The sequence below is a fragment of the Trematomus bernacchii genome, unplaced genomic scaffold (genome assembly GCF_902827165.1).
Source record: "Trematomus bernacchii unplaced genomic scaffold, fTreBer1.1, whole genome shotgun sequence".
In the NCBI taxonomy this organism is placed as follows: domain Eukaryota; kingdom Metazoa; phylum Chordata; class Actinopteri; order Perciformes; family Nototheniidae; genus Trematomus; species Trematomus bernacchii.
The window spans coordinates 2899394-2927266 of record NW_022987574.1 but is presented as its reverse complement, the minus strand read 5'-3'; the positions used below and the strand labels follow the sequence as shown (position 1 = coordinate 2927266).

The 27873-nt window shown below is 41.3% G+C and overlaps 2 protein-coding genes across 2 annotated transcripts in view; both read left to right on the top strand.

Annotated features, from left to right (window-relative positions):
* The window catches only part of LOC117479647, a 47711-nt gene extending 34148 nt beyond the window's left edge, over positions 1–13563 (top strand). The window contains 3 exon segments of the mRNA XM_034126749.1: positions 4154–7462; positions 7465–7546; positions 7772–13563. Coding sequence (XP_033982640.1) covers positions 4154–7462; positions 7465–7546; positions 7772–13491 — 9111 coding nt within the window. The 3' untranslated portion in view covers positions 13492–13563.
* Positions 403–3913, top strand: LOC117479662. Its single transcript, XM_034126772.1, has 13 exons — positions 403–433; positions 539–566; positions 785–1027; positions 1180–1279; positions 1716–1822; positions 1908–2180; positions 2334–2427; positions 2562–2629; positions 2755–2976; positions 3092–3160; positions 3267–3401; positions 3546–3608; positions 3728–3913. The coding sequence occupies exons 4-13, from the start codon at positions 1180–1182 to the stop codon at positions 3842–3844; spliced, it is 1248 nt and encodes a 415-aa protein (XP_033982663.1). The 5' UTR covers positions 403–433; positions 539–566; positions 785–1027; the 3' UTR covers positions 3845–3913.
* Positions 13564–27873: the final 14310 nt, after the last annotated feature.

The following is a 27873-nucleotide window of genomic DNA, read 5'->3' as shown; positions in this document are numbered from 1 at the left end:
GAATGTCTAAAATAAAGAGCTTATTTTTGTCATTTATGAACAAAGGAAAGCTGGTTAAATGATTCCATAGCTTAAATAAAGTAATTTTTTGAGTCATTCAACTATGAACAATTAAATATATTTCAAGGTATACTATATTCAACGTTGGAAGAAGTAATCAGATCCTCTACTTTAGTACAAGTACTCATTAGCACAATTGTTAGCTAAATGTACTCCAAATATCAAAAGTAAAAGTACTCTTTATGCAGAATTCATATTTTCACAGAATGATATTATGGTAATTGTATTATCCTGTTTTTATAAATGCAAGAGCATTTAAGCATTTACAACGTGGACCAAATGTTTAATCACCATGTGTGCAAGCATTGTGTTTGCAAGGTTTAATTTTAATTTTATTTTCACAGAGTGACGACTATTGAGCAGTTCATTACTGGTGAGTGTTGGTCAAAGACAGTGTTTGTAGTAACATATACCATGACAATATGTGGAACTTTCCAGTCTTTTCTTTGCAGGGTTTAATGCTGTGTTTTCCCCACAGATTGACAGCTTTGAGCAGTTCTCTACCGGTGAGTTGTGGTCCAAGACACTGTCAGTAGCATAAAGTATAATGAAAACAGATAGGCCCTTTATTAGTGTAAATCTAAGTGATTAGCAGCTTCTAATACAATTGATAATTTTTTTGTTTATAACTATTGTATGCTAAGCTATGCGATTGTATTGTACATTGTGTTAAGTAATTATATTTCCATGTCTGTGATGCTGATTAGTTTCTTCTCTGTTCTAGTTAAACAACCTACCGGCTTGACCAGCTACCCATCTACCTACTCATCTACCTTCTTCACTAGCTACCTATCTACCTTCACCACCTTCTCATCTACCTTCTTCACTAGCTACCCATCTACCTTCACCACCTTCTCATCTACCTTCTTCACTAGCTACCCATCTAGCTTCTTCACCAGCTACCCATTTAACTTCACCGGCTACTCATCTACCTTCAACACCCAGCTTTATCTCGTGAGCAGTTACAGTAAGTACATTTTTGTTGAACAGGATGCATCAACTATTAATGGACTTGTACGCTTTTGTTGCAGTTGAAATAAGTAATTGCGTAATTATTTGTACTATTTAAGGGGTCTGCTAATGTCTTTATTAATTCTAACAATGCCTACATACTTTCAGATGCCACGTGGTAAATCGTCCCGCCGTTCCCAGGCTGCAAAGCTACGCGTGGCTGGGACACGTGTGGGACATCAGCAGCCTGGCAATGCCAGTTTCGCACGTAAGTAGTCGAGGATTTTGTCATTCAATTTTGTATATGTTTAGGGTGTCCATTTTGGTTGTATCATTGTAAAATGTTTTTGCATGTGCATTTTTTACAGGCAGGCTCGTGCACAGATACACCCCTCTGTGGGCAAGCGAGCTAGTTATGATGAGGAGAATTGACTGAAATACACTTGATTTCTTTGCATTCATTTTTAGATAACTATCATGAAGCAGTGTTTGAAACATGGATTTGTTTGAAATATATACATTTTAAAATTCAATCACCGGTAGGACCCTTTATGCATTTGAGCCCTTTCCCTTCTAAAATCCTCTGCACGTGCCCGTTTACAGGTGTTATTGTAGGAAGGTGTGTTATTATTGCTTACATAATTTAAGAATTGTAAAGGTTCATTAAGTTTAATGTCGGTGTCATTTTCTCTGTTTTTAAATAGCCGCTGGCGGTACGGGTAACCGCCATAGAGTGCAGAAATGGCCAATTTCGTCCCTGACAGGACGACAACACAAGATGGTCATACCAGCGGAGTCTCCAGACAAGGAAGTATGAATTGTTTTCAGATTTTGTTAACAAAGTCTGGGTAATCATTAGTGATTTTCATTTGAAATAATGTCTTCTGTTGTTACAGTTTGTCCTCCTTGTTGGAGCTTCACATCTCCGTTCCATCGTCGATGGAATTGTGAAGATGCCAGAGGGAAGGTTTTCCTTTGGTGCCATGTCCACACCGGGGGCATGCGCAACCCAGCTGCGAACCGAGGCAGCCAATGCTGTGCTGCCTAGGACACCAGATGCAGTCTGTGTGATGGCTCCGAGCAACAACCTAACATCCAGTAGGACCATCACCGAAGCAGGAGAGGACTTTGCGGAGCTCCTCGCCACTGCCCGCAGTCGCTGGCCCAACGTAAGCTTATTTTTTATTGTATTTATTATAGTTCTTATAATATTACATTTTGTATTCTTATTGATGTGGTTGTATGTTTATGAATTTCTGAAAAATTGACATTTTTTTATCAACAAATTGTGAAAAATAGCGTACCTTTGTAACTTTGATTAGGTTTTTGCCATGGACTTCCCCCCGCGCCTTACCGTTGACCCTGACTACCAAGACATGATGCGTCAGGAATTTCGTCGTGTTGCGGCACGTATGGGTATGTTTAACAAATATTTAGGTTCAAGTACTACCGTAAATCATTTTCCTATTTTTCATTATTCTTTGTTTTAAAAGAGCAAAATATAATATCTGTGTGGATATGTTAGTAATTGATCTTGTTGGTTTTTTTAGGCGTGAAGTACACACCGCTTGCTGAGTACTTCCCTTTCAAAGAACTTGACCTGTGGAGCAGAGATGGCGTGAGTGACATGGCAAATGGAAACGTTTTCTCTGTATACTTGTTTGTAGCTGAAATTCCAAGTTCCGTTCTTGAAAAAACATATTGAAGGTTATGTGCTATTTGTAAATGTATTTGTTTTTGCAGGTGCACTTGAGTGACAGTGCGGGAATGCCAATCCTGGTCGGTTCTATCTGGAACGCAACATACATGCAACTTGTTCCAGCCGAGCCGAAGCCATCTCCTGTTGTCCACAGAAGATCACCGCCTGCGAGGAGAGTCACTCCAAGGGTGATTGTCAAAGGAGAGGTTGCCAAATCACCGCAACTGGATCCTTCCAAGTGGACCGTTTTCGGCCAGGGCAGGAAGGTAATTGTGTGGCAGACATCTTTCAATAAGAGTGATATTCCCTGAGCAGTTTGCCTTGATAATGATGGAAGAGTACCCATTTGATTAACACAAGCTATGCTATTTATCTTTACAGAGGAGCCAACACGATGAACCTGAGCAGTCCATTGATGCACTTAAAGAAGCAGGGACTGTTCAGCAGGAGGTAGGTCAACTTTGTAGTATGCTTTGAAATCATTGGGGTATGTTTATTGCAGTTTATATGTGCATTTCTTTTTCTAAAACAGTGTTTCTTCATTTTTATTTCACAGGAAGTGGAGGAGAGTTATCTTCCACTGACACCTGTGTGGTTTAGCAGTGCAATGTTGGTTGAGATGGACAAGATTAGTCCATCCCATCTTCCTGGCCCTGATGAGTGCACACCACCGGTTCCAACACCACAAAAGGTAATTTGTTTGTATGTTGGTTGATGCCCTATTATAAAATGTATCCTTCCTGACAAACTTTAAATGTATTACAGTGAGGACAACTTATACTGTCCATAAGGAGTTATTAGTGGAGGATTAATCATTTTGTTTTCCTTACGTTAGAAAGCAAAGTTGGAGCTGAAGCAGAGGGCTCCTGCCTCCAAGAAAACCCTGGCAAAGCGACAGGTTGTTCTTGTTTTCTTCTTTTTTAAAGGCAATATAGGACTTGTTTAAAACTAAGAAGTTACACGAATATCGGTGGTGTTATTTATTCTCAAGTTTACTAAATTGTTTTGTTTTTTTAGGGGGAGGCAGCTCCCATTGTTGTGGAGGTGATTTTACGGCCACCTACCAGTAGAGGGACAGTTGCTGTGGAGCAGCAGGTCTGTGCTCTTTGTGTGAACGATGTGCTTTCAGAGTGACATTTGAATGAATCATGCTAATTTATTGACATAGTTACTTTTGCTCATTGTTAAAATAAAATAGTTTCAGTTGTTAGCCTGCATGCAGTCAACGTTGTTTCAAGTGTACACAATCAATGACAAGAAACCTCTCTTTTGAGTTCCATTCAGTATGTGTGTGGGTAAGTAGAAAAACAAAAGTTAATATATAACAATAATCATTTTGTATTAGTAATTGTATATCTTTCTATTATTTAGTTAAACGTTTGTGAAACAATTTAAGACACATAGTGTTTTTAGCAGTTTTTTTATATATGAATTTTCTTCTAGGAGGAGCCATTGCCGGGGTTGGAGCCATTGCCAGGAGTGGAGCCATTTCCAGGGGTGGAGCCATTTCCAGGAGTGGAGCCATTTCCAGGAGTGGAGCCATTTCCAGGAGTGGAGCCATTTCCAGGAGTGGAGCCATTGCCCCGCGCAGAGCCATCACTGAGCGTGGAGCCATCATCCAGCAAGGAGCCATCATCCAGCAAGGAGCCATCATCCAGCAAGGAGCCATCATCCAGCAAGGAGCCATCACCCAGCGTGATAGTGGATGTTGATGAGGACAACGGATGCAGAACAGGTAAGGGCTATGCTTGCATGTGTTCAGAAAAAGTGCAGCTGGCTGTTGTCGCAGGGACTGTTGTGAGGTATGCATCCGTTTCTGACGATAAAATATCTGTTGCATGTTCTATAGCGGCTGCGATCAAACATTTGATTGCGCCTGTGTGTTCGTGGAGCAGTACAGATATCGATGCCATACGTGTTGCAGGGTCAAAGCTTAACTCGTTTGTATTAGGGGAAGCCCATAAAATGAATGTAAAGCCAAAGAACTTGTGCAGGTTGGTTGAGCAGACCAGTGTGTTTGGACGTAAGTGGAACGTCAATATGGGTCTGCCAGTGTACGGCGAATTTAATTTGTCTGAAGGGGAACAGGTATTGTCGGAGAAGCTGCTTGAACACTTATCCAGGGATGGCATGTGTCTGTTTAGCCTAAATTCCGCAGCCAGTGTCATTATTCAACACAATGACTGTATTGTGGTCGTTGATTGTGGCACACGTGCTGCGTCTGGGTTAGCATCCAGTTATGGCACATCTGTAGCCGTGTTCAACACATGCCTTAATGACCTGATGTTTTACATCAGGAATCTCAATAATTCATTGAATGCACAGAAGTTTAGCATTACAAGACTTTCTGTGAAAGCAGCTGAAGTTAATTCGGAGACGGCTAGAGTCATTGATGGGGATATGGGGTGTGTCAGGGGAACATTCAGTCAGGGTGATCAACGCTTTAAATATGCAGGACTTCAGTGCATGGCTGTCAGTTTGGTAGGCATAGCCAAACACAACATTGACAGTGTGTTTACATGGCAGACCGACAACCTGGATAAAGTTGTTGTACTTGGTGACAATCTGTACACCTCCCTGCGTGACCAACAAGGTATCAGTGGAGGATACAGTCTACTTTCGGTTCCAGATCTGCCCAAGGAGACCATTATCGACGGACAAAGATTTCTGTTTCAATACAGTGACTTTGTGTCTGGAGATGTGGATGTGGTTGAGGGTGATAACATTGATGAGGGTGTGCACACCACTTTAAAATACGCACTGGAAAGCATGTGTAGTAAATATGACACATGCTTTCTGACAATGAATGGCGCTACATGTGCCATCATTGGTCAAGGTGGACACTACGCAGTGGTCGACTCCCATGCACGCAGTGCGTCTGGGATGAGCGATGGCGAGGGGCGTAGTGTTGTTCTGTATTTCAGAGGCCTTGAACACGTGTTTGAATACATATGGACATTTGCAGCGTTCCTCAAGAAGTCTCAAAAACAGTTTGAGATCGCTGGTGTCCGAGTCACTCACATAGGCCCAATTGAAAGCAGTAATCTGTCTTTGGGTCCAAGAGTGACTCCCAAAACGACAGAGACTGATTTGGGTTGTAGTTCAACTATTCAGTCCACACTTGGCTGCACCAACATTCAGATGGGTGCAAAGCGTAAGATTCGTAAGGGATCTTCTGCTTGCAAAAAATTAAAAAAGAGTGATGTTACCGCAGATAATTCAGACGTTGCTTTTGTCAAAGAAGTAAGAAGTGGACGACTGCAGTTTAATCCTCTTAGTCATCAACTTGCACAAGCTCTTTGTGAGCAGTTACATGTGCCGTCAGAGAAAGTAGATTTTGTGTCTACACAAATTGGTTTAATAGGGGCTCCATGTCTCAATGAAAAAATAGAGGGTGACGGAAACTGTTTCTTTAGAGCAGTGAGTCAAGCTGTGTGTGGTACACAAAGGCATCACACAATAATTAGGCGTGCAGTGGTTCATCAAATGCAGAGCAATGCTGTGCCTTATGAGCGTATTTTGACCTCCTCCATGTCAGAATACCTCAGCACATCCAAAATGCGGGAGGTTGGCAGTTGGGCAACAGAATTAGAAATTCAAGCAGCAGCAGATGCGTTTGGAGTTAATATATTCACATATTGTGATCCACGCTGGCTAAAATATAGTTGCGAGAATGGGCAGTTGTCTAATCAGGGGGTTTATTTGGAAAACCGCAATGGTAATCATTATGAGACTGTTGTGTGTGTAAAACAACCTAATTTGCAGAGTTGTTATGGGTATTGCAAATTTGACACTTCTTGTCCAAGACTGTACAATGTCAGACGGACAACTAGGGGCAAAAGGAGGGTTACCGAACAAACGCATGGTACATCGTCTGCTGGGGACACAGATTGTGTGGAAAAGAGTGATGTAAGTAAAATCACTCTTGAATTTAATCCTTTGTGCAATGAAGTGGCAAAAACACTTTGCACAAAGTGTAATATAGACTTTGAAAAGCAGGATGTACAGGGACCTACAGTAACTGGGTCCCTAGGTGTGGTCTGTAAGACCGAAAAAATTAAAGAGGACGCCAATAGTTTCTTCGGAGCGGTAGCTCATGTTCTCAGTGGTTCTCAGAAGAGCCATCGAAAGATTAGAAAGACTGTTGTGAAGCATATGATGAATCACGCAGAACAAACTAAAGTAGTTGGGGGATCTGCTTCAATTTCAGACTACATTGAGAAGTCTCGGATGAAGTATGTAGGACATTGTGCCACAGATGTAGAAATCCAAGGGACAGCAAATGCTCTTGGAGTGGACATTTTTATCTGCAGTGGGGAAAAATGGCTCAAATACACTTGTAATTGTGCAATGCTTTCAAAAGAAAAAATATACTTGAAACATTGTGATAAAAATCATTTTGAGCCAGTGGTTTGTATCAAACCTTACGATGAACAAAGGTGCTTTGAATTTTGTAAAGTGGGGGGTTTGTCAGAGACACGGTCTATGCGTAGCAGTGTCGATATCTGTACTGGGAAGGGTGGGGTTAAAGACAATGCAGAGAGTGTTGCCAGCTGTAGTCGTAGGCGTTCAACATATTTAAAAAAGATATACAGCTCAAAAATTAAACAGTATTATAAAAGTAACACAGGGTACCAGCAAACGATTAGGGATGCGTCCATGAAAAAGTATAGTGATGCAGATTATCAAGAGATAGTAAGAGTCGGTCTTAGAAAAAGGTATTTCGAGGATGATGATTACAAACACCAGAGCAATTGGAAAATACTCAGGTTAGATACCATGAAGACCCATTGCATAATCAGATGATAAAGGATTCAAGTAAAAGAATATATAAAAGTAATCCGTTGAAAGTAAAACAATATAGGTTAAAAAAATATCAGGACGATGATCTGCATAGAGAAAGGGTTATAGCATTAAGCAAACGGAACTATAGACTAAAAGTTTTACATAGAGAGAAAGTTATAGCATTTAGCAAACGTAAATATAGTCAAAATAAATTGCATAGAGAGAAAGTTATAGCATTTAGCAAACGTAAATATAGTCAAATTAAATTGCATAGAGAGAAAGTTATAGCATTTAGCAAACGTAAATATAGTCAAAATAAATTGCATAGAGAGAAAGTTATAGCATTTAACAAACGTAAATATAGGCAAAATACATTGCATAAAAATAAGGTAAAATCCATGACTTCAAAAAGGTATCATGGTAATCCAGATTATAAGAAGCGAGTAACAGCTAGCAACAAATTGAAGAGGCAACAAATGCTAAAAAATAGAGAGGTATTTGATATTGTGATGCAGCAGTTTTTGGCCAAAGTTAAGAATGGACCCGTTTTTGTTTGTAGCTGCTGCGAGAGGTTGTTATTTGAATCGCAGGCCTTGCACTGTAAAAAAGAGAAATATAAGAATCAAGAACTCGCCAATAAATGCATCAGAGACACATATTTACACACATGTACTGATGACTGTGAAGTACCCTGTGTTTGGATTGATATTGGGAGAGGGCAGTCTTGGATCTGCAGCAACTGTGATAACAAACTTAAGAGAGGTGTGATGCCACCTGAATGTGTTCTCAATAATTTGGCAGTAGACCCCATTCCCCCAGAATTGGCTTGTTTGAACAGCATAGAGCAGCATTTAATTGCCAGAAATATACCATTTATGAAGATGGTGGCATTGCCCAAAGGTGGGCAAAATGGAGTTCACGGACCGGTGACGTGTGTTCCAGCCAATATAGTCCAAACTACAAATTTGCTCCCCCGCTCAAGGATGGAAGGTTCCATCTTGCGAATAAAGTTAAAGCGTAGATTGACCTACAAAGGTCATTTTAAATTTCAATTTGCAGACCCAATGCACATAAAGCGTGCATTAAATTTTTTAAAAAGAAACAATAAGCACTATAGGGATATTGAATTTAATAAAAGTTGGTATAACGAGTTTTGTAGGGAGGAGGAAGAGAATGAACAAACCCACACCAAGGAAACATCATCAGAGGCTGCTGAAGAACAGCCATGTTTGTTTCAGGACATGGATTTGATGGCTGTGGATACTGATCTGGAAATTGCAGATCAGTTTTCAGATAGAGAACTGAACATGGCCCCAGCAGAAGGCAATAGTCCTGCAAAAGAAAGTTCATTCATTCCTGTAAGGGTTCCCGAGTTTGAGGAACTGGATGACGCTCTGCTTAATGAGTTTTGGAGGGAACGGGATGATGACTTTGTAGACAATTCGACCTTGATGGATTTGCCAACTAATGAAACGTCTGATGCTAATGCTGATGATGAGCTTTTACACGACAGGCAACAGCATTGCATGTTTCAGGACACATGTCTGATGCCTGTTGATATTGGACAGGAAGTGTTGGATCAATATTTTGATAGTACATTAAATGTCGCTCCAGCAGAGGGTAATAGTCCTGTGAGGCTGTTAGCAGACATTTCCAACGAAGCAAAATGCTTTCCTGTATTGTTCCCACTGGGCATTAACACCTACCGTGATTCGAGGCCCCGCAAGATAACATTAGCACGCTATTTGAATATGCGTGTTTTAAATGCTGATGTTAGGTTTGCACAAAATATAGAATACATTTTTTATGCTCAGTATTTGTCTGAGGTGCAACAGGTATTGTCCAGTGTGTCTATTGCATTGCGAAAAGGCAAAGCAGGCTTTCCATCCAAACCTATAGAAGATAATTTGTTGAATCAGGAAACCATAAGAAAACTGTTGAAATTTGATGATGGCTTTCGTTTTCTCTCACCTATTAGAGGTACTCCAGCATTTTGGCAGCGCGCACAGAGTGACCTCCTCGCTTGTGTGCGTCAACTTGGTGTGCCTACCTGGTTTTGTTCATTCTCTTCGGCTGATCTTAGGTGGGCAAATTTACTCGACGCTATTTTAAAACAGGAAGGTAGAACACAGACCGCTGAAGATTTAGATTGGGCAGACAGATGTGAACTCTTGCGTCGTAATCCTGTGACAGCGGCCAGGATGTTTGACTATAGATGGAACTGTTTTTTGAAAGAAGTACTTATGTCCCCTTCACACCCAATTGGCAAGATTGTAGATTATTTCTATCGCGTGGAATTTCAGCAGCGTGGCTCACCTCATGTGCATTGCTTGTTTTGGATTGAGAATGCACCCAAAATTGATAAGAATACAGATGAAGAGGTGATTCAATTCATCGACACATATGTGACATGTGAATTACCATCACAAGATGAGCCGTTAAAGGACATTGTGACATCTGTGCAACAGCATTCCAAAAGACACTCTAAAACGTGTAAGAAAAATAACACTGTTTGTCGATTTAATTTCCCCAGGCCAGCTACTGCTAGTACATTTATATGTCGCAGCAGTGAAGATCAATGCTTAGCAGAATGTAGCTGTAACTTGACACCATGCGAGTGTGTAAAATTAGAGTCTTTGGCCGAAAAAAAGGAGAAGAAGGAGTTTGCAGTTAAAATTCTGAACTCCGTCAAAAAGGCTCTTTCAGACGAAAATGTAATATTTGAAAGCCTGGAACAATTATTTGAAAGTCTGGGGATTAATCAAGCGATCTTCGAGGCTGCTTACAAATTGGTTGGTAGAAAGACACACGTTGTATTGAAAAGACAAATTGGCGAAGTCTGGATTAATCAATACAACAAACCACTGTTAAAATGCTGGAATGCCAATATGGACATTCAGTATGTGGTCAATGCCTATGCATGTGTTGTCTATATAATTTCCTACATCTCCAAGGCAGAAAAGGAAATGGGATTATTATTGGGTAATGCACATAAAGAAGCATCACAGCAGGGCAATCTAGATGCCAAGGATGCATTTAAAAAGTTAGGGAGTGTGTATTTACACAACCGAGATGTGTGTGCCCAAGAGGCAGTCTACAGATTGACACACATGTCCCTGAAGACATGCTCTCGCTTGGTCCAATTTGTGCCAACAGGGAAAAATACAATTAAAATAAGTAGGCCATTAAGTGTGTTAAAACAGATGGCAGATTCAAATAGTCTAACCACAGACAACATGTGGATGACCGGTTTTGTTGACCGTTACAAAAATCGGCCAAATGACGCGGTTTTTAATAATATGTGTTTGGCAACATTCGCATCTGAATACAGGGTTATGTCACAGAGTGAAAGTCTCAAAAATGCCATCGAACTCCAAAATAATTTCGGGTTTATTATTAAAAGAACGCGAACAAAAGCAGCAGTTGTGCGTTATGCAAAATTTTCCAAAACAAAGTCTCCGGAATTGTTTTTCTACAGCAATTTCCAATTGTTTCTGCCGTATCGCATCGACGAGCAGTTAAAGCCACACAATTGGGAAACGTGTGAAGACTTTTACAAGAGCGGTCGAGTTAGATTTGCTGATGGATCCAGACAGCTGGTGAAATCAGTGGTCGACGCGAATAGAGCTTTGTTTGAACTTGATTCGGATGAATTACAAAAAATCCAAGACTCTTTAGACGGTAATGTAGATTTTGAAGACGCTTGGTGTGACCTGTGCCCCGAACAGGAATTGGAAAATCTTCAATGCAAAGAAGAGCGGGAACAAATTGAAACCGTAGACGGGGAGCAAATAGACGCTATTCCTGATCTTGCCGTTAATAATCGGCAAATCGGCCATTTGGAAAAGACAAAGAATATTTTGAGCAGAAGCGAAGGGCTGAAATTAGTTCGGTCTCTAAACGAAACCCAAATGTCTATTTTCTATCAAATACGACAATGGTGTTTAGACAAAATCTCGGGTAAAAATCCAGACCCGTTTCACGTATTTATAACAGGCGGTGCTGGGACGGGAAAGAGCCATTTGATCAAGGCTCTGCAGTATGAGACAGCCAGGTTGCTCTCAACACTCTGTGAAAACCCTGATTCTGTGTGTGTGTTGTTGACTGCCCCAACTGGAATTGCTGCATACAATTTAGACGCAGCAACTATCCATAACACATTTAGCATTGGCGTTAATTCAAAATTACCCTACACACCTTTAGGCGAGGAAAAAATAAATAGTCTGCGGGCCAAATATAGAGACGTGCAAATTTTAATTGTCGATGAAATATCCATGGTCGATCACAAACTCATGGCATATATTCATGGCAGATTACGTCAAATTAAACAATGTAATGATTATTCCCCATTTGGTAGAGTTAGTGTGGTAGTTGTTGGAGACTTTTTCCAGCTGCCACCAGTGAAAGGAAATGCCTTGTATGTCGAGAAAGTAGGATTTAACCTGTGGCACAACCTATTTAGCATTGTAGAGCTTAAAACAATAGTCAGGCAGAAAGATATTGTTTTTGCGGAACTGCTAAATAGGTTGAGAACACGCTCAAAAGAAACAGCATTGTCAGCTAGTGACATTGATTTGTTGAAGAGCTGTGAAACAGGGGAAGAAAGTTCAGCATTACACATTTTCCCCACAAACGCTCAGGTTAATGATCATAATCTTGTGCAACTGTTGAAAACATGCCCGGAACATGTCGAAATAGAAGCTCAGGATACTGGTCATAACAGAAAAACTGGAAAACTTGAGTTAAAACATGGACATCACACCAACATCTATCAGACATGTTTAGCGGAACGTTTGGTTCTCGGGGAAAATGCTCGTGTAATGTTGACCAAAAATATAGATGTGACGGATGGGCTTGTGAACGGGGTATGCGGCACGGTGAGACACATAGTGATTTCACAAGGTGAAAGATTTCCACAAACTGTGTACGTCCATTTTGACGATGACAGAGTTGGGGCACAGCGCAGGAAAGAGTCTGCAAATGCATCAAGTCATTTAGTGAACTGTACACCAATTTTTCCAGAAGAGGATAGAGTCACCGTTAAAGGTGGGTTGCGTCGCCAATTTCCCCTTAAACTGGCTTGGGCTTGTACAGTACATAAGGTGCAAGGGATAACTGTTGATAGAGCTGTGGTGTCACTTAAAAAAATATTTGCTGCTGGACAGGCATATGTTGCATTAAGTCGTGTTACAAATTTATCAGGCTTAATCATTCAAGATTTTAAAGCTAATGCCATCTATTGTAAAACAAATGTTACGCAAGCAATTCAGTGCATGCCTCAGTTTCTACGTGAAGAAAGGATCCACCCCAAATTGCACACAGACAATTTTACTGTGTTTTTGACAAATGTGCAAAGTTTGACACGTCATGTCGAAGATTTGACCCTTTGTACACAGCATTTGCAGCCTAACTGTATTGCTGTTACAGAGACATGGCTGCCTGCCGTCTCATCATTTGACGACATTAACATCAGTGGTTATACATTTGCTAGTTGTTCTCGAAGTGCATCTTACACCAGCGAGAACCCAGCATTGGTTGCTCTGCAAGACCAACAACATGGTGGTGTTGGCATATATAGTGCAAACAGTATTGAATTTAGTATTCTTCAAGTGCCAGATGTAAATTTAGAATGTATAGTGTACAACTGTTTGTCTCACGACATATTAATTGCGGTAATTTATAGACCACCATCATATCCCATGTCTTTGTTTAAAGAACATTTAGGCAAATTACTAGATGTGTTAGATCTATTAGGTGACACAATTGCTGTGATGGGTGATTTCAATGATGACATTTTAAAAACATCAACAATTTGCAAATTTGTAACAGACAAAGGGTATGTGCAGCAAGTCACACAACCCACTACCGAAAAGGGCACATTAATTGACCATGTATATGTGAAAACAACACAGTATGATGTAGAATCAACTGTGTTGCCCACCTATTTCAGTGATCATGAGGGGATTCTGTGTTCTTTTGCACAACTGCTGAGGTAGAGTAACTTCAGACGTCAAGCAAATGTAGGTAGAAATTCTGTGTTTTTTCTTCACCTTGTGTTTCATCGTGCCAAATTATGCGCTTCTACAGTCTGTCGAGATATTTTATCAGATCAAAACATCCCCCCTTGGTTTAATTTGGTATGTTTTTAGGTATCATCCCCCCCTGGTTTAATTTGGTATTTGTTTAGGTATCATCCCTCAAGTTCATCATCTTCAAAGCCCCTTCCTCATTCAAAATTATCCTCATCTATCGGCCCCCTGAACCACATCCCTCCTTCTTCTCACTTAACTCCTCAAAAATAGCTTAATCCTCCCTACTTTTCGACCTTAACATGACTATTGAGTCACCCACCTGCGAGCTGTCATTCAAATTCTCAACTCTAATAGACAATTTACTGTCAACTAAAACTTCACCTTCCCGACCCATGCCAAAAGACACATCCTCGACTTTGTGTTCTATAAAAACCTCCCAGTACCTTGGCGTAATGTTTGGCCCCACCCTTTCCCTCGATCCTATCATCTGCCAAGTAATCAAAACCAAATTTTACCAGCTCTGCAAAGATCTGACCCTGTCCCTGAAATTACAACAGTCTCATAGTTAGGAATTATTTATAAATTTATATAGTTATTCTGTCAGTCTTCAGTTCTTAAAATGTTCTCACTTAACTCCCCAAACTAGCTTCATCCTCCCTACTTTTCGACTTTAACATGACTATTGAGTCACCCAGCTGTCATTCAAATTGTTCTTTATTATGTCGGACCTGGTAGTTCATTTTTAGCGGCTTTATCTCTCTTCACACACACATTACACAATAAAACGAATCCAAACAATAACAATTCATAAAATAATTATAAAATAGGAATAAAAAGGCAATTAAGTTAAAAGTTATATTAAAAAGGTAGGTCTTCAGTTGTTAATAGGTATGAACGCTCTCTGCTGGTCTAGTTGGGAGGGCACATTGGGGAGGGCAAAGTTCATTTTTATTGTGTTCAATATGTTCATAATTATTGTGTTCAATATGTTCAAAATAAGGTTTCTTTTTCCTGCATTACAACAGCATTTTTAATAACAAAATTATTAGCAAACATTAGGGCATATTTAGCAGATATTCCATACTGCACTAATAACATTTATCCACACATAGGGAAACCCATTTTGTAAAATTATGCATCAATATTAAATGATGTCACTCATATGCTGTTGCTAATGCAGGTTTTGCTTTGCCTTCAATGTAGCCTAGAAAAGCAAAAGGCACTGGTAATTGGTACTCCCAGTTTACTGGGATGGGGTTCGATTCCCTGCGGTGTCCTGCTGGTTTCTTTGGCATGTACATTAAAGATCATATTATTTACTACTATAATAATGATAATTATCAAAGTATTACTAATTAGTATCTCATACAACTGACACAAGCTTCCAAAAACTCTCAAAACTGTCAAGAAATATCAATAAAATAAGTATAAAATAGGAATAACATGCAATTCAGTTATAAGCTATATTACAAAGTTGGGTCTTGGGTCTGCTCTTAAAAGTATGAAACTTTGTGCTGGTATAGTTGGGAGGGCACATTGGGGAGGGCGAAGTTCATTTTTATTGTGTTCAATATGTTGTTAATACAAAAAGAAGGTTTGTATTTCCTGCATTACAACAGCATTTGTAATTCAAAAATGTTTTATTGGCAAACATGAGGGCATATTTAGCAGCTAATCCATACTGCACTAATGAAATAGTTATCGACTTATAGGGAAATAAATGTTGGGAAGTTGGGAAGTTGTAAAGGTCGTATTTACCATAATGTGAAGTATGTGGCCATTGGGATTGTTTTCCTTTGAGATATGAGAAAACCGTGTTTCATGGCGAGCATTGTGTTGCCATGGCAACTGCATTTGAGGAAATCTCAAAACTGACACATATATGTCTCGAGGGCTGTACCGTTAGCACACATGTGAAGTTTGAACACTTTTTGACAATATACACAGGAGTTATAGCAATATCGTGCTTAACGGTGAGGGATGCGTTGCCATGGCAACAGCTTTTGAGTGTTGAGCTGTTGATGGCCGGACCATTAGCCATCATCTGAAGTCTGGTGCCGTTTGGACCATTTTCCAATGACTTAAGACAACATCGTGTTTTATGGCGAGTGATGCGTTGCCATGGAAACGGCATATGATGACATCCCATAATTGACATAGTGCTGTTGAGGGCCGGACCATTAACTGTCATCTGAAGTCTGGTGCCGTTTTGAACCTTTTCCATTGAATTAAGACAACATCGTGTTTTACGGCGTGGGATGCGTTGCCATGGAAACGGCATACGGTGAGATCTCAGATTTCACGTAGAGCTGTTGAGTCATGGACCAGTGATATAAAAGTGAAGATTGGGGGACGATGGGACCGTGTCGATTGGATTTACAGCGACACCGTGTTTTACGGCGAGGAATGCGTTGCCATGGAAACGGCATATGATGACATCCCATAATTGACATAGTGCTGTTGAGGGCCGGACTAGTAGCCATGATCTGAAGTCTTGTGCAGTTTGGAAGCTTTCCCATTGAATTAAGACAACATCGTGTTTTACGGCGTGGGATGCGTTGCCATGGAAACGGCATACGGTGAGATCTCAGATTTGACGTAGAGCTGTTGAGGGCCGGACCATTAACTGTCATCTGAAGTCTGGTGCAGTTTGGAAGCTTTTCCATTGACGTAAGACAACATCGTGTTTTACGGCAAGTGATTAGTTGCCATGGAAACGGCATATGATGACATCCCATAATTGGCGTAGAGCTGTTGAGGGCCGGACCATTAACTGTCATCTGAAGTCTGGTGCAGTTTGGATCATTTTCCATTGACTTAAGACAACATCGTGTTTTACGGCAAGTGATTAGTTGCCATGGAAACGGCATATGATGACATCCCATAATTGGCGTAGAGCTGTTGAGGGCCGGACCATTAACTGTCATCTGAAGTCTGGTGCAGTTTGGATCATTTTCCAATGACTTAAGACAACATCGTGTTTTACGGCGTGGGATGCGTTGCCATGGAAACGGCATACGGTGAGATCTCAGATTTCACGTAGAGCTGTTGAGGGCCGGACCATTAACTGTCATCTGAAGTCTGGTGCAGTTTGGACCATTTTCCATTGACTTAAGACAACATTGTGAAGTTTGGTGGCGTTCTGAGCATGTCAGTTTGAGTGATGACATCATCGTATTCGTTTGATGGGCCTAGCATCGAGCGAACGCGAACTTTGGCGCCAAATAACGGCTGCGCCGTGCGAAAGAAAAAAACTTCCGTGATAACTTTTAATTGCCCATGTCTCGAGATGCTACCCGACGAATTTCGAGTCGTACGGATAAAGTCCCTGGGAGAAGATAGATTTTGCGCGGAGGACGAAAAATGCGATAAATCGCGTTTTTCCGACGCCAAATTCAAAATGGCCGACTTCCTGTACGTTATTTTGCACCCCTCCAAGAGGCTTTTTTGTTCGTCTCCGCACCCTAGATATGCGTAGCGAGTTTCGTTTGTTTACGTGAAAGTTAAAGTTGCCGGCTGTACGTTATAAGCGGAAGTGGGCGTGGCCTACGCAATTTTTAACGTAAAGTTCCGGGACCAATTACACATCGCAATTTTGCGCACTTCTGACGCGTGTGCGAAATTTGGTGAGTTTTCACACATGTTGCGGGGGCCAAAAGTTTGCGCAATGTGTTCAAATAAGAATAATAATAATAACAAATAATCGGACCAATATCAATAATGTGCTCGTTTACAGTGACGTGGGCTACGCCCACGTCACTGTAGGCCGTTGGGCTACCTACTGTCATGATTTAGGCCACTTTTAATGGGCTTTTACCCGTCTTTTCCCCTGTTTTTAGTGGGTTTTGCATGGTTATCGCTCGCTTCGCGAGCGACTAAATTGATCGTAACGATATTAATTATGCGAGTTGCAATCACGTGGGCTTCGCCCACGTGACTGGGCTCGCGCGGACTATCTGCCGTTACTATTTCCGAACCTTTTCTGTGCTTTTGCCGGTCGTTTTCCCTGTTTTTGGGTGTTTTTCGCAGGTTTATCGGTCGCTGCGCGACCGATTTCAATAGGGTCTTCGCCGACCTATGGTCTCAGACCCTAATTAAAGCTGCAAGCAGCGTTGAGCGGGTCTTCGACGCTCCGCAGGCTGTTGTCCGCACGTCGAGGTATCATGCAGGAGTTTTCCGGACTCGGCCGTTGGTAAACGTGGGAAGTTTCAGGCCGATCGGACAACGTAAATGGGAGTTACAGCAGTATTATACAGTAAACATTGTGTTTGATGGCGAGTGATCTACTGCCATGGCAACGGCATATGATGACATCCCAGAATTGGCATAGAGCTGTTGAGGGGCGGACTAGTAGTCGTCATCTGAAGTCTGGTGCAGTTTGGAAGCTTTTCCATTGACTTAAGAGAACTTCGTGTTTTTTGGTGAGGGATGCGTTGCCATGGAAACGGCATATGATGACATCCCAGAATTGGCGTAGAGCTGTTGAGGGGCGGACTAGTAGTCGTCATCTGAAGTCTGGTGCAGTTTGGACCATTTTCCAATGACTTAAGACAACATTGTGTTTTATGGCGAAGGATGCGTTGCCATGGAAACGGCATATGATGACATCCCATAATTGGCATAGTGCTGTTGAGGGGCGGACTAGTAGCCGTCATCTGAAGTCTGGTGCAGTTTGGACCATTTTCAATTGACTTAAGACAACATTGTGTTTTACGGCTAGGGATGCGTTGCCATGGAAACGGCATACGGTGAGATCTCAGATTTCACCTAGAGCTGTTGAGGGCCGGACCATTAACTGTCATCTGAAGTCTGGTGCCGTTTTGAACCTTTTCCATTGAATTAAGACAACATCGTGTTTTACGGCGTGGGATGCGTTGCCATGGAAACGGCATACGGTGCGATCTCAGATTTCGCGTAGAGCTGTTCAGTCATGGACCAGTGATATAAAAGTGAAGATTGGGGGACGATGGGACCGTGTCGATTGGATTTACAGCGACATCGTGTTTTATGGCGAGTGATTCGTTGGCATGGAAACGGCATACGATGAGATCTCAGATTTCACCTAGAGCTGTTGAGTCATGGACCAGTGATATAAAAGTGAAGATTGGGGGACGATGGGACCGTGTCGATTGGATTTACAGCGACACCGTGTTTTACGGCGAGGAATGCGTTGCCATGGAAACGGCATACGGTGAGATCTCAAATTTCGCGTAGAGCTGTTGAGTCATGGACCAGTGATATAAAAGTGAAGATTGGGGGACGATGGGACCGTGTCCATTGGATTTACAGCGACACGGTGTTTTATGGCGAGGGATTCGTTGCCATGGCAACAGCTTTTGAGGAAAACTCACTTTTGTCATATTAATGTGTTGAGGGCCGGACCATTAACTGTCATCTGAAGTCTGGTGCAGTTTGGAGCATTTTCCATTGACTTAAGACAACATTGTGAAGTTTGGTGGCGTTCTGAGCATGTCAGTTTGAGTTATGACATCATCGTATTCGTTTGATGGGCCTAGCATCGAGCGAACGCGAACTTTGGCGCCAAATAACGGCTGCGCCGTGCGAAAGAAAAAAACTTCCGTGATAACTTTTAATTGCCCATGTCTCGAGATGCTACCCGACGAATTTCGAGTCGTACGGATAAAGTCCCTGGGAGAAGATAGATTTTGCGTGGAGGACGAAAAACGCGATAAATCGCGTTTTTCCGACGCCAAATTCAAAATGGCCGACTTCCTGTACGTTATTTTTTACCCCTCCAAGAGGCTTTTTTGTTCGTCTCCGCACCCTAGATATGCGTAGTGAGTTTCGTTCGTTTACGTGAAAGTTAAAGTTGCCGGCTGTACGATATAAGCGGAAGTGGGCGTGGCCTACGCAATTTTTAACGTAAAGTTCCGGAACCAATTACACATCTCAAGTTGCAGCAGTTCTGACGCGCATGCAACATTTGGTGAGTTTTCACATATGTGGCGGGGGTCAAAAGTGCGCGCGAAAGATTAAAATAAGAATAATAATAATAATTAAAGCTGCAAGCAGCGTTGAGCGGGTCTTCGACGCTCCGCAGGCTGTTGTCCGCACGTCGACGTGTGTGTCTAGGTGTCTCGAGGACTCGGCCGTTGGCAAATGTGGGAAGTTTCAGGCCGATGGCCGATGGGACAATGTATTTAGGAGTTACAGCAGTATCATAAACATTGTGTTTGATGGCGAGTGATCTGTCGCCATGGCAACGGAATTTGATGACACCGCCTAGATGTGCTGCATCGTTATCAAACCTGTGAAGTTTTGGGCCGTTTGGAGCATGTTAACTGGAGTTATGAAAAAAACGTGTTTCACGGCGACCATTTTGTTACCAAAGCAACGACATTTGACGAATCTAAAAACTGACACATATATGTCTCGAGGGCTTGACGGTTAGCACACATGTGAAACTTTTTTACCATTTACACAGGAGTTAAAGCAATATGGTGCTTAACGGCGAGGGATGCGTTGCCATGGCAACAACTTTTGAGGAAAACTCACTATTGTCATATTGAGGTGTTGAGGGCAGGACCATTAACTTTCATCTGCAGTCTCGTGCCGTTTGGACCATTTTCCATTGATTTAAGACAACATTGTGTTTTATGGCGAGGGATGCGTTGCCTGGAAACGGCATACGGTGAGATCTCAGATTTCACGTAGAGCTGTTGAGGCATGGACCGGTGATATAAAAGTGAAGATTGGGGGACGATGGGACCGTGTCCATTGGAGTTACAGCGACACCGTGTTTTATGGCGAGGGATGCGTTGCCATGGTAACGCCATATTAAGTAACATCACATTTGACGTAGAGCTGTTCAGGGCCGCAGTGTTAACCATCACGTGAAGTTTGGTGGCGTTCTGAGTATGTCAGTTGGTGTTATGACATCATCGTGTTCCATGGCGAGGGATCGCCTAGCATCGAGCGAATGCGAACTTTGGCGCCAAATCACGGCTACGCCGTGCGAAAGAAAAAAACTTCCGTGATAACTTTGAATTGCCCATGTCTCGAGACGCTACCCGACGAATTTCGAGTCGTACGGATAAAGTCCCTGGGAGAAGATAGATTTCGTGCGGAGGACGAAAAACGCGATAAATCGCGTTTTTCCGACGCCAAATTCAAAATGGCCGGCTTCCTGTACGTTATTTTATACACCTCCAAGAGGCTTTTTGGTTTGTCTCCGCACCCTAGATATGCGTAGCGAGTTTCGTTAGTTTACGTGAAAGTTAAAAAGTGAACTATCTGAACCCTCAGAGAGTCCTTTACCTCACTGAGATAACTGAGACTAAAGTGAACTATCTGAACCCTCATAGAGTCCTTTACCTCACTGAGATAACTGAGACTAAAGTGAACTATCTGAACCCTCAGAGAGTCCTTTACCTCACTGAGATAACTGAGACTAAAGTGAACTATCTGAACCTTCAGAGAGTCCTTTACCTCACTGAGATAACTGAGACTAAAGTGAACTATCTGAACCCTCAGAGAGTCCTTTACCTCACTGAGATAACTGAGACTAACGTGAACTATCTGAACCCTCAGAGAGTCCTTTACCTCACTGAGATAACTGAGACTAAAGTGAACTATCTGAACCCTCAGAGAGTCCTTTACCTCACTGAGATAACTGAGACTAAAGTGAACTATCTGAACCCTCAGAGAGTCCTTTACCTCACTGAGATAACTGAGACTAAAGTGAACTATCTGAACCCTCAGAGAGTCCTTTACCTCACTGAGATAACTGAGACTAAAGTGAACTATCTGAACCCTCAGAGAGTCCTTTACCTCACTGAGATAACTGAGACTAAAGTGAACTATCTGAACCCTCAGAGAGTCCTTTACCTCACTGAGATAACTGAGACTAAAGTGAACTATCTGAACCCTCAGAGAGTCCTTTACCTCACTGAGACTCATTTTAGTCCAAGTTATTTTTTATTTAATTTTTTTAGTGACACTAGGCAGATTTAGCTTTTTTTTCTCTCGTTGACTTTCTCTTACTTTTGGATACAGTTTTATGTATGACAACTTTACAACTGGTAAGTCAAAGTGGACCTATCATGCTATATTTAAATGATATATTGTCGGGCCATTTTTTATTTTATTTTTGCCTTTATTTATACAGGTGTAAAAATCTCATTGAGACACAAGGTCTCATTTGCAAGAGAGACCTGTCAGTGGTAACACTACCACACACAGTTACAGACAGACAGGACACTAAACACAGAGGCAACACTAAAATACAACATCGTAAAAAAAGTAGTCATTGAAATCCATATAAAGTATTCAGATATAGCAGGTGCAAACACCCACAGATGATTTCTCCAGCTTTTTTAAAATGAGTTTAAAATCTGTGATGGGTATCAAACTGGTCAGCTTAAGTTCCTGCTGAAGTGTGTTCCAGGTCGAGGGGGCAGAGTATGATATGGCTTTTTTCCCAAGCACCGTGCGAACTGAGGGGACGGACAGAGTGATGTAATGTTGAGATGGTAGGCTATAGCTGTACTGTTTGTGTGATATGTAAGTGGATATGTAGAGGGGCAGCAGTCCAAGCATAGCAGTATAGATGAGTTTGTACCAGTGCAGTGATCTGCGCATTGATAGTGATGACCAGTTGACTAAAGAGTACAGCGTGCAATGGTGTGTGAGGGGTTTACAGTTGGTTATGAACCTCAGAGCCCCATGGTAGACAGCGTACCTATATAAGGTATATTTATACGTATTAAGGTATATTTATACGTTTCTGTTTTCAAAATACCAAACAGATCATGCATTTTAGCCATGCCTCATTTCACTCTATGTGCCGTTTGCTGTCTACGGGTCTGATTCTGTGAGCTGCAGCTGACCACGCCCCCCTGCAGGAGAGGGTAGCCGTGCTCTGATCAAGTCAAGAGGGGGAGAAAAAAAGATCTCCGTGTTTTATTATATAGAGTGGTTATTCATTTGTTTTAAAGCTCAATAAATAACAAAGAAGACCTTTGACCGGCACTTTTCTAATTTTGTCCGGAAGATTTAAACTTTAACGGACATCTTGACCGGCGAAAGAAACTGAAACTGAAACTCTGCCGCACGGTCCCCTCGTTCCTTGGAAGAGGCGGAGAGGTGGGTGTTTGTCATCTGCTGGTGGACTAACCGGAGAGAATTACAGTGCTTGCCTCGACGGGGAGGGATTGCATTGAATTAAAGCAGCGGGAGCAAACGCTTGCCTCGGGGAGGGAGAAAGAAAGCCACAGCGCAGAATAAACAGAAGGGTAACCATGGTAACTATGGGCGGGAAGTCTTCTTCGCTGCTTTTGTGGCAGACTACAGCGCCACTTACAGGCCTGGCATATGTACTACAGCGTCTCCAGCGCTTTCGAGCGGCAATGGCCGGCCGTGGCCCAACCCCACATTCCCCTGATAGGTGGAGAGTTGGCCCAATAGCCGTAGCGCCACCGTCCTGACGTCAGGACAGTGTTCAAATCTGGATCAGTTTTTATCAGATCTGTTGCAGCCCCTTTTTTAGAGATTTGGGTATGGAGGAAAATAGAGAGGGTTGTGTTTTCTGACACTTGGTGAGTTCCCTGGAACACCGGGGACACATATTCATGTATAAAAGACGTACAAAAGTGCATTTTGCATGATAGGTCCCCTTTAAGTACTTTTCTGAACAGATTTACTTTAAGAATGTGACTTTGAAAGGTACGTTTTTGTGATTTTAACACTTTTTCGGTGAAACAACTAGGGATGGGAACGATTAATCGAATATTCGAAATTATTCAGGTATTCGAATAATTATTCAGGTGTTCGAATATGAGTTATGAATATTTTTTTTAATTTTTTTTTATTTTGGGAGGGATGCCTAAGTTGTTTACATATTATCAAATTGAATAATTCAATGTATATGTTTATTCGAATACCTGAATAATTTTGGCACATAGAGCGAAATGAGGCATGGCTAAAATGCATGATCTGTTTGGTATTTTGAAAACAGAAACGTATAAATATACCTTATATAGGTTTGGCCCTACAATATATCATTTAAATATAGCATGATAGGTCCACTTTAACCTGTTACGCACCGCCCCCCCGGTACCGGGCGGATAAACGCGTCATTTGCAGGAAACAACGTCTAAGGAATCTTAATATTTAATAAACTATGAATGTTTTATATCCATGTAACGGGAAGAAACTCAGCTAACTGATCTTTTTTTTTTTTTTTATCTAAAAAAAACCCACAATGCTAGCACTCAGCCTCTGAATTAGCCACGGGCGAAAAAATGTAACCTAAAACGGCACTTAAACTCACAATAACTCCCTTATTACTTATCCTAGATGCACAGCCAACCCCTCGATTTGCATCACCTGGAGACACAGAATCTGTGTAAAAAACCTCAACACTCAGTGATAAACATTTGCGACGCTATAAACGAAAGCGTACATCATAACATGTGGAGCTAAGTAGCTAGAAACGCTAACATGGCTTACCTTGGTCAAAACTGGTCTTCAATGGCATTAAAACGATGCTGCAGTTAATCCATAGGTTAATCCAATGTATCTGTGTCCTCTTTGAAATGATTTCTGATAATCCATAAGCAATAAAACTGCTTTTTCGCTTCCAGATGCCAGAGCTAGAGATCGGTCCACTCTGCTGCACATTTACATGCGCGCAGCCCCCACAATTTCTCTTCACAACGTGTGTGTGTGGGAGCCTCCCCCTTCGATTCTATTGGCTCTAACGGTCAGAAAGAGGTGTCAACCATCCAAATCGAGCAAGGGGGGCCAGAGATATGAAAAAAAAAACATTTTCACCCAAATCACCTCAGAGGTGGTGGTTTTGGCTAATCCTCTCTAAAAAGGTCAAATGTCACTTGTTTTGCATCAATCTTGATACACGGTACTTATTATATGTTGTACTTTGGATTCCTATAGCTTTTAGTCTACTAACCCATCATCCAAGGGTAGTTTTCACTATCTGTACAAAATAATTTTTGGACAGACACTATAATTTACAGTTTTTTACTATGTAAAATCTGAATTTTCTTTAAAATAAAAAACATTTATATTGATTCTGACGCTTCTACATCCAACTCACAGATGTAACCTTGCTTTGATAAAATAAATTATTCATATAACCCTTTTAGAAGTTAAGTTGTAGTCATTTGTTTTGGGCATGTCATTTTCGAGCCTGAAACATGAAAAACAGGCTTGGTGCTTAACAGGTTAAATGGTAAAAAGATTTTTTTTTTTCCTCCTACAAATACTTATAGTTACACTTTAATGCATGCAAAACTTTACAACTTGGTAAAATATGAATTAATTTGTAATAAATTGAGTTTCTTAAACAATCAAACTAAATGGAAAGTTTGTGATTTTAACACTGTTTCGGTGAAACAATGCAGTTTTGACAGGGATAGTGGTGGTCTAATGGATAGTGAGGTGGGCTGTAGATCGGAAGGTTGTGAGTTCAAATCCCGCCAGGAACACCACCATCATTTAATCATTTTTGCTTACTGGCTGGCTGAAAACATTGTAATATGTTCAGTAATGCCATTTTAGGGAGTTTACACAAGCATTATTTTCTAGTCTGTATTATTTAACAAGTTAACTGTCTAATCAAATCAAAACTAGGATAGTGGTGGTCTAATGGATAGTGAGGTGGGCTGACGATCGGAAGGTTGTGAGTTCAAATCCCACCAGGAACACTACCACTAGTGTGTCCTGGGGCCTCATTTATAACGCCTTGCGTAGGATTGACGTAGGAAGGTTGCTTACGTAGTACAAAGCACAAAAATAGGTACATACATTTTCCGCCTTTTTCCGATTCACAAAACATTGCGTACCGGCGAGGGAAGTGCGTACGGCACTCCCTACGCCTGTTTCCCTTGATAAATCACAATCGACTCGTAACGCCCATATTTGCCTATACATAGTCAAAGAAACGCCCATTCATTCATTCATTTTGACTGACTGCATGAAGAAGATCGCAGGAAATAACGATAGAACAGCTAAAAAAGACATCTCACACCGTGTCAGATTTTGGTTATTGTGGGGAGGTCGAGATAAATCATATTGTTTGGTGGATGCAGTTTGAACCAGAGTAGCAGCATGGAGGTCGAATCGTCACCAAAATAAATAAATAAGTGGTCCGAAAAAAGTTAATGACAAAATAAATACACATAGCCTTCCTCAGGCAGTGTGTTTGTCCCGGGGACAGGAGACACCCCCTTGATGAGAAACTGTAAGAAATGATCGGGGAATCCCTCCGGAGTGTAGTCATGACGACTGGATCTGAATTATTTGTGTTGTATTTGGTGGTTTGTGTTCCAGCTGTCGATCAGCAACTATATATCCATAATCCACCAGTTAAAGGAAATACAACGTGTTGTGTTATATTAGCTGTACAATTTACCACATATGGTGTTCTTAGTTTCCATACCTCCTGTGTTTTACGAGCGACTTATCAAGTCTTGGCAAACGGCATAAAACACGATTAAACGTGATAGTATATAAAACCATGCTCGTATCTACAACCTATAGAAATGCAAAACGGCGTCAGTTTAGACGTCATTCTGTCCTCCTGCTTACCGCATCATTTATGAGAAAACATTTCATAACATTAACACAACATATTCGAGGTAGTTTTAAATAGCATATCCGTATTTATTTATTTCTCCAAGTGATGTGTTTGTGTGCACTGAGGAGTCTCAAACAGGCGTTTGTTTAATCATTTTAAGATTGGCTTTAATCAATGTTTGAAAGTGAATTCTTCATATTTGATAAATGAGAGGTAACATTTTATTTATGGTATTATTTCCACATATTTCTCTCCATTCTTCCTTCTGCCAACGGTGTCGCAGTTTCTCGTCTCTCCCGTTTGTGTGCTTAGTGCGTACGCATGGGTTAGAGTTTGCGTGGAGGACCGCACATTTTCCCGTCAAGTTAGTATTTTATAAATCGCAAACATTGCGTAGAAACTGGCGTACGCCATTTTTTGAGCGTATATCCCTTTATAAATGAGGCCCCTGGAGTAAGGCACTTAGTCCTTAGTTACTCCAGGGAGAATGTCCCTGTAATTAGTAATTGTAAGTCGCTTTGGATAAAAGCTAAATGAAATGTAATGGATCCAGTAATGAGTGACCCGACAGTAAAACTAAACATATCTATAACTAGTTTAGGTAGTTTGAGAGGTCATTAAAATAGCTACGTGTGATATTCTAACCTGAAGTGTGTGTTGTTCTGCTCGCCGCTGCAGGGTATCATGCAGAGCTGCGTGTCGACTCGTCAGCAGCAGCTGATCTCTCCCGTCAGATTAGACTTTACTCGCGTATATGTCCATATCGATCAGATCTAGCTAGTTCTAGCTAATGATATGACTACCTGCTTATTAAAAGACACCTAAACAATAAGCGTTGCTATGCAACCGGGTGAGGCTGCAAAGTATAGCGCAGCATTATGCATTTGTTTACATGCCCACCGGAACCCAGAGGCATTACCAACAGATCAACGCACAATCAACCCAGGACATCTCTTTCTCCACGTGTTAGACATTAGAATTGATTATTCTTGTCTGTCACATACTATTCTTGTCTGTCACATAAGTGGCGCAACTGATGCGGTATTGCGCTAAGTGAAAATTATTTTGACCAGAGAGATTTAGATTTGCCGGTTTTCAGCATATCGGCTAACGGGAACTCTGACGCCACTTTGATGCAGTTATTCATGCTAAAGGAGCTCCAACCAAGTACTGACAGCAAGTATTAACATACTTTTCAGAAGGACAGCATTTCTATATTAGAGCATCTTTTTTATTGGTCTTATGTTATATTAAAATGTTGAGATGCTGAATTTTGGCTATCATTTAATCATCAAGATTAAAACAAATAAATGCTGGAAATAATCACTTTGTGTGTGATGAATCTATGTGATGTATAAGTTTCAACTTTATAAATTGAATTACTGATATAAACTCACTTTTCCATGATATTCCAATTTATTGAGATGCACCTGTATGAGTCCAAGTACAGGTTTAGCAAGGCGGTGAGAGATGCTAAACGACTACTCTGAGAAACTCCAACACCAGTTCTCAGCTAACGACTCTGCAGACAGGTCACAAACTGTAAGGCTAAGGCCTCACACTCCGTGAACGGCCGACGCCTTGCTAAGCGGCAGTGAAACTACGTTTTAGACCAGCTACCGTACTAACTCACCTGTTGTCCTGAAACTCTCCAGGGCATCTGGAAAAGCATTTAAAATAAGGAATGGATAAGGGCTGAAAAGTTAAAGAAGTGTTAATCGTGGTTAGATTTAAAATTCGAATACTCTACAGTTTCTCTGAATATGTGTTTCCTGTTTCCTGCAGAC

Coding starts and splice junctions, on each gene's coding strand:
- LOC117479662 (XM_034126772.1), top strand. CDS start 1,180: ATGCCACGTGGTAAATCGTCCCGCCGTTCCCAGGCTGCAAAGCTACGC. Junction 2,181..2,333: donor CCCGCAGTCGCTGGCCCAAC/GTAAGCTTATTT, acceptor AACTTTGATTAG/GTTTTTGCCATGGACTTCCC. Junction 2,428..2,561: donor TCGTGTTGCGGCACGTATGG/GTATGTTTAACA, acceptor TGGTTTTTTTAG/GCGTGAAGTACACACCGCTT.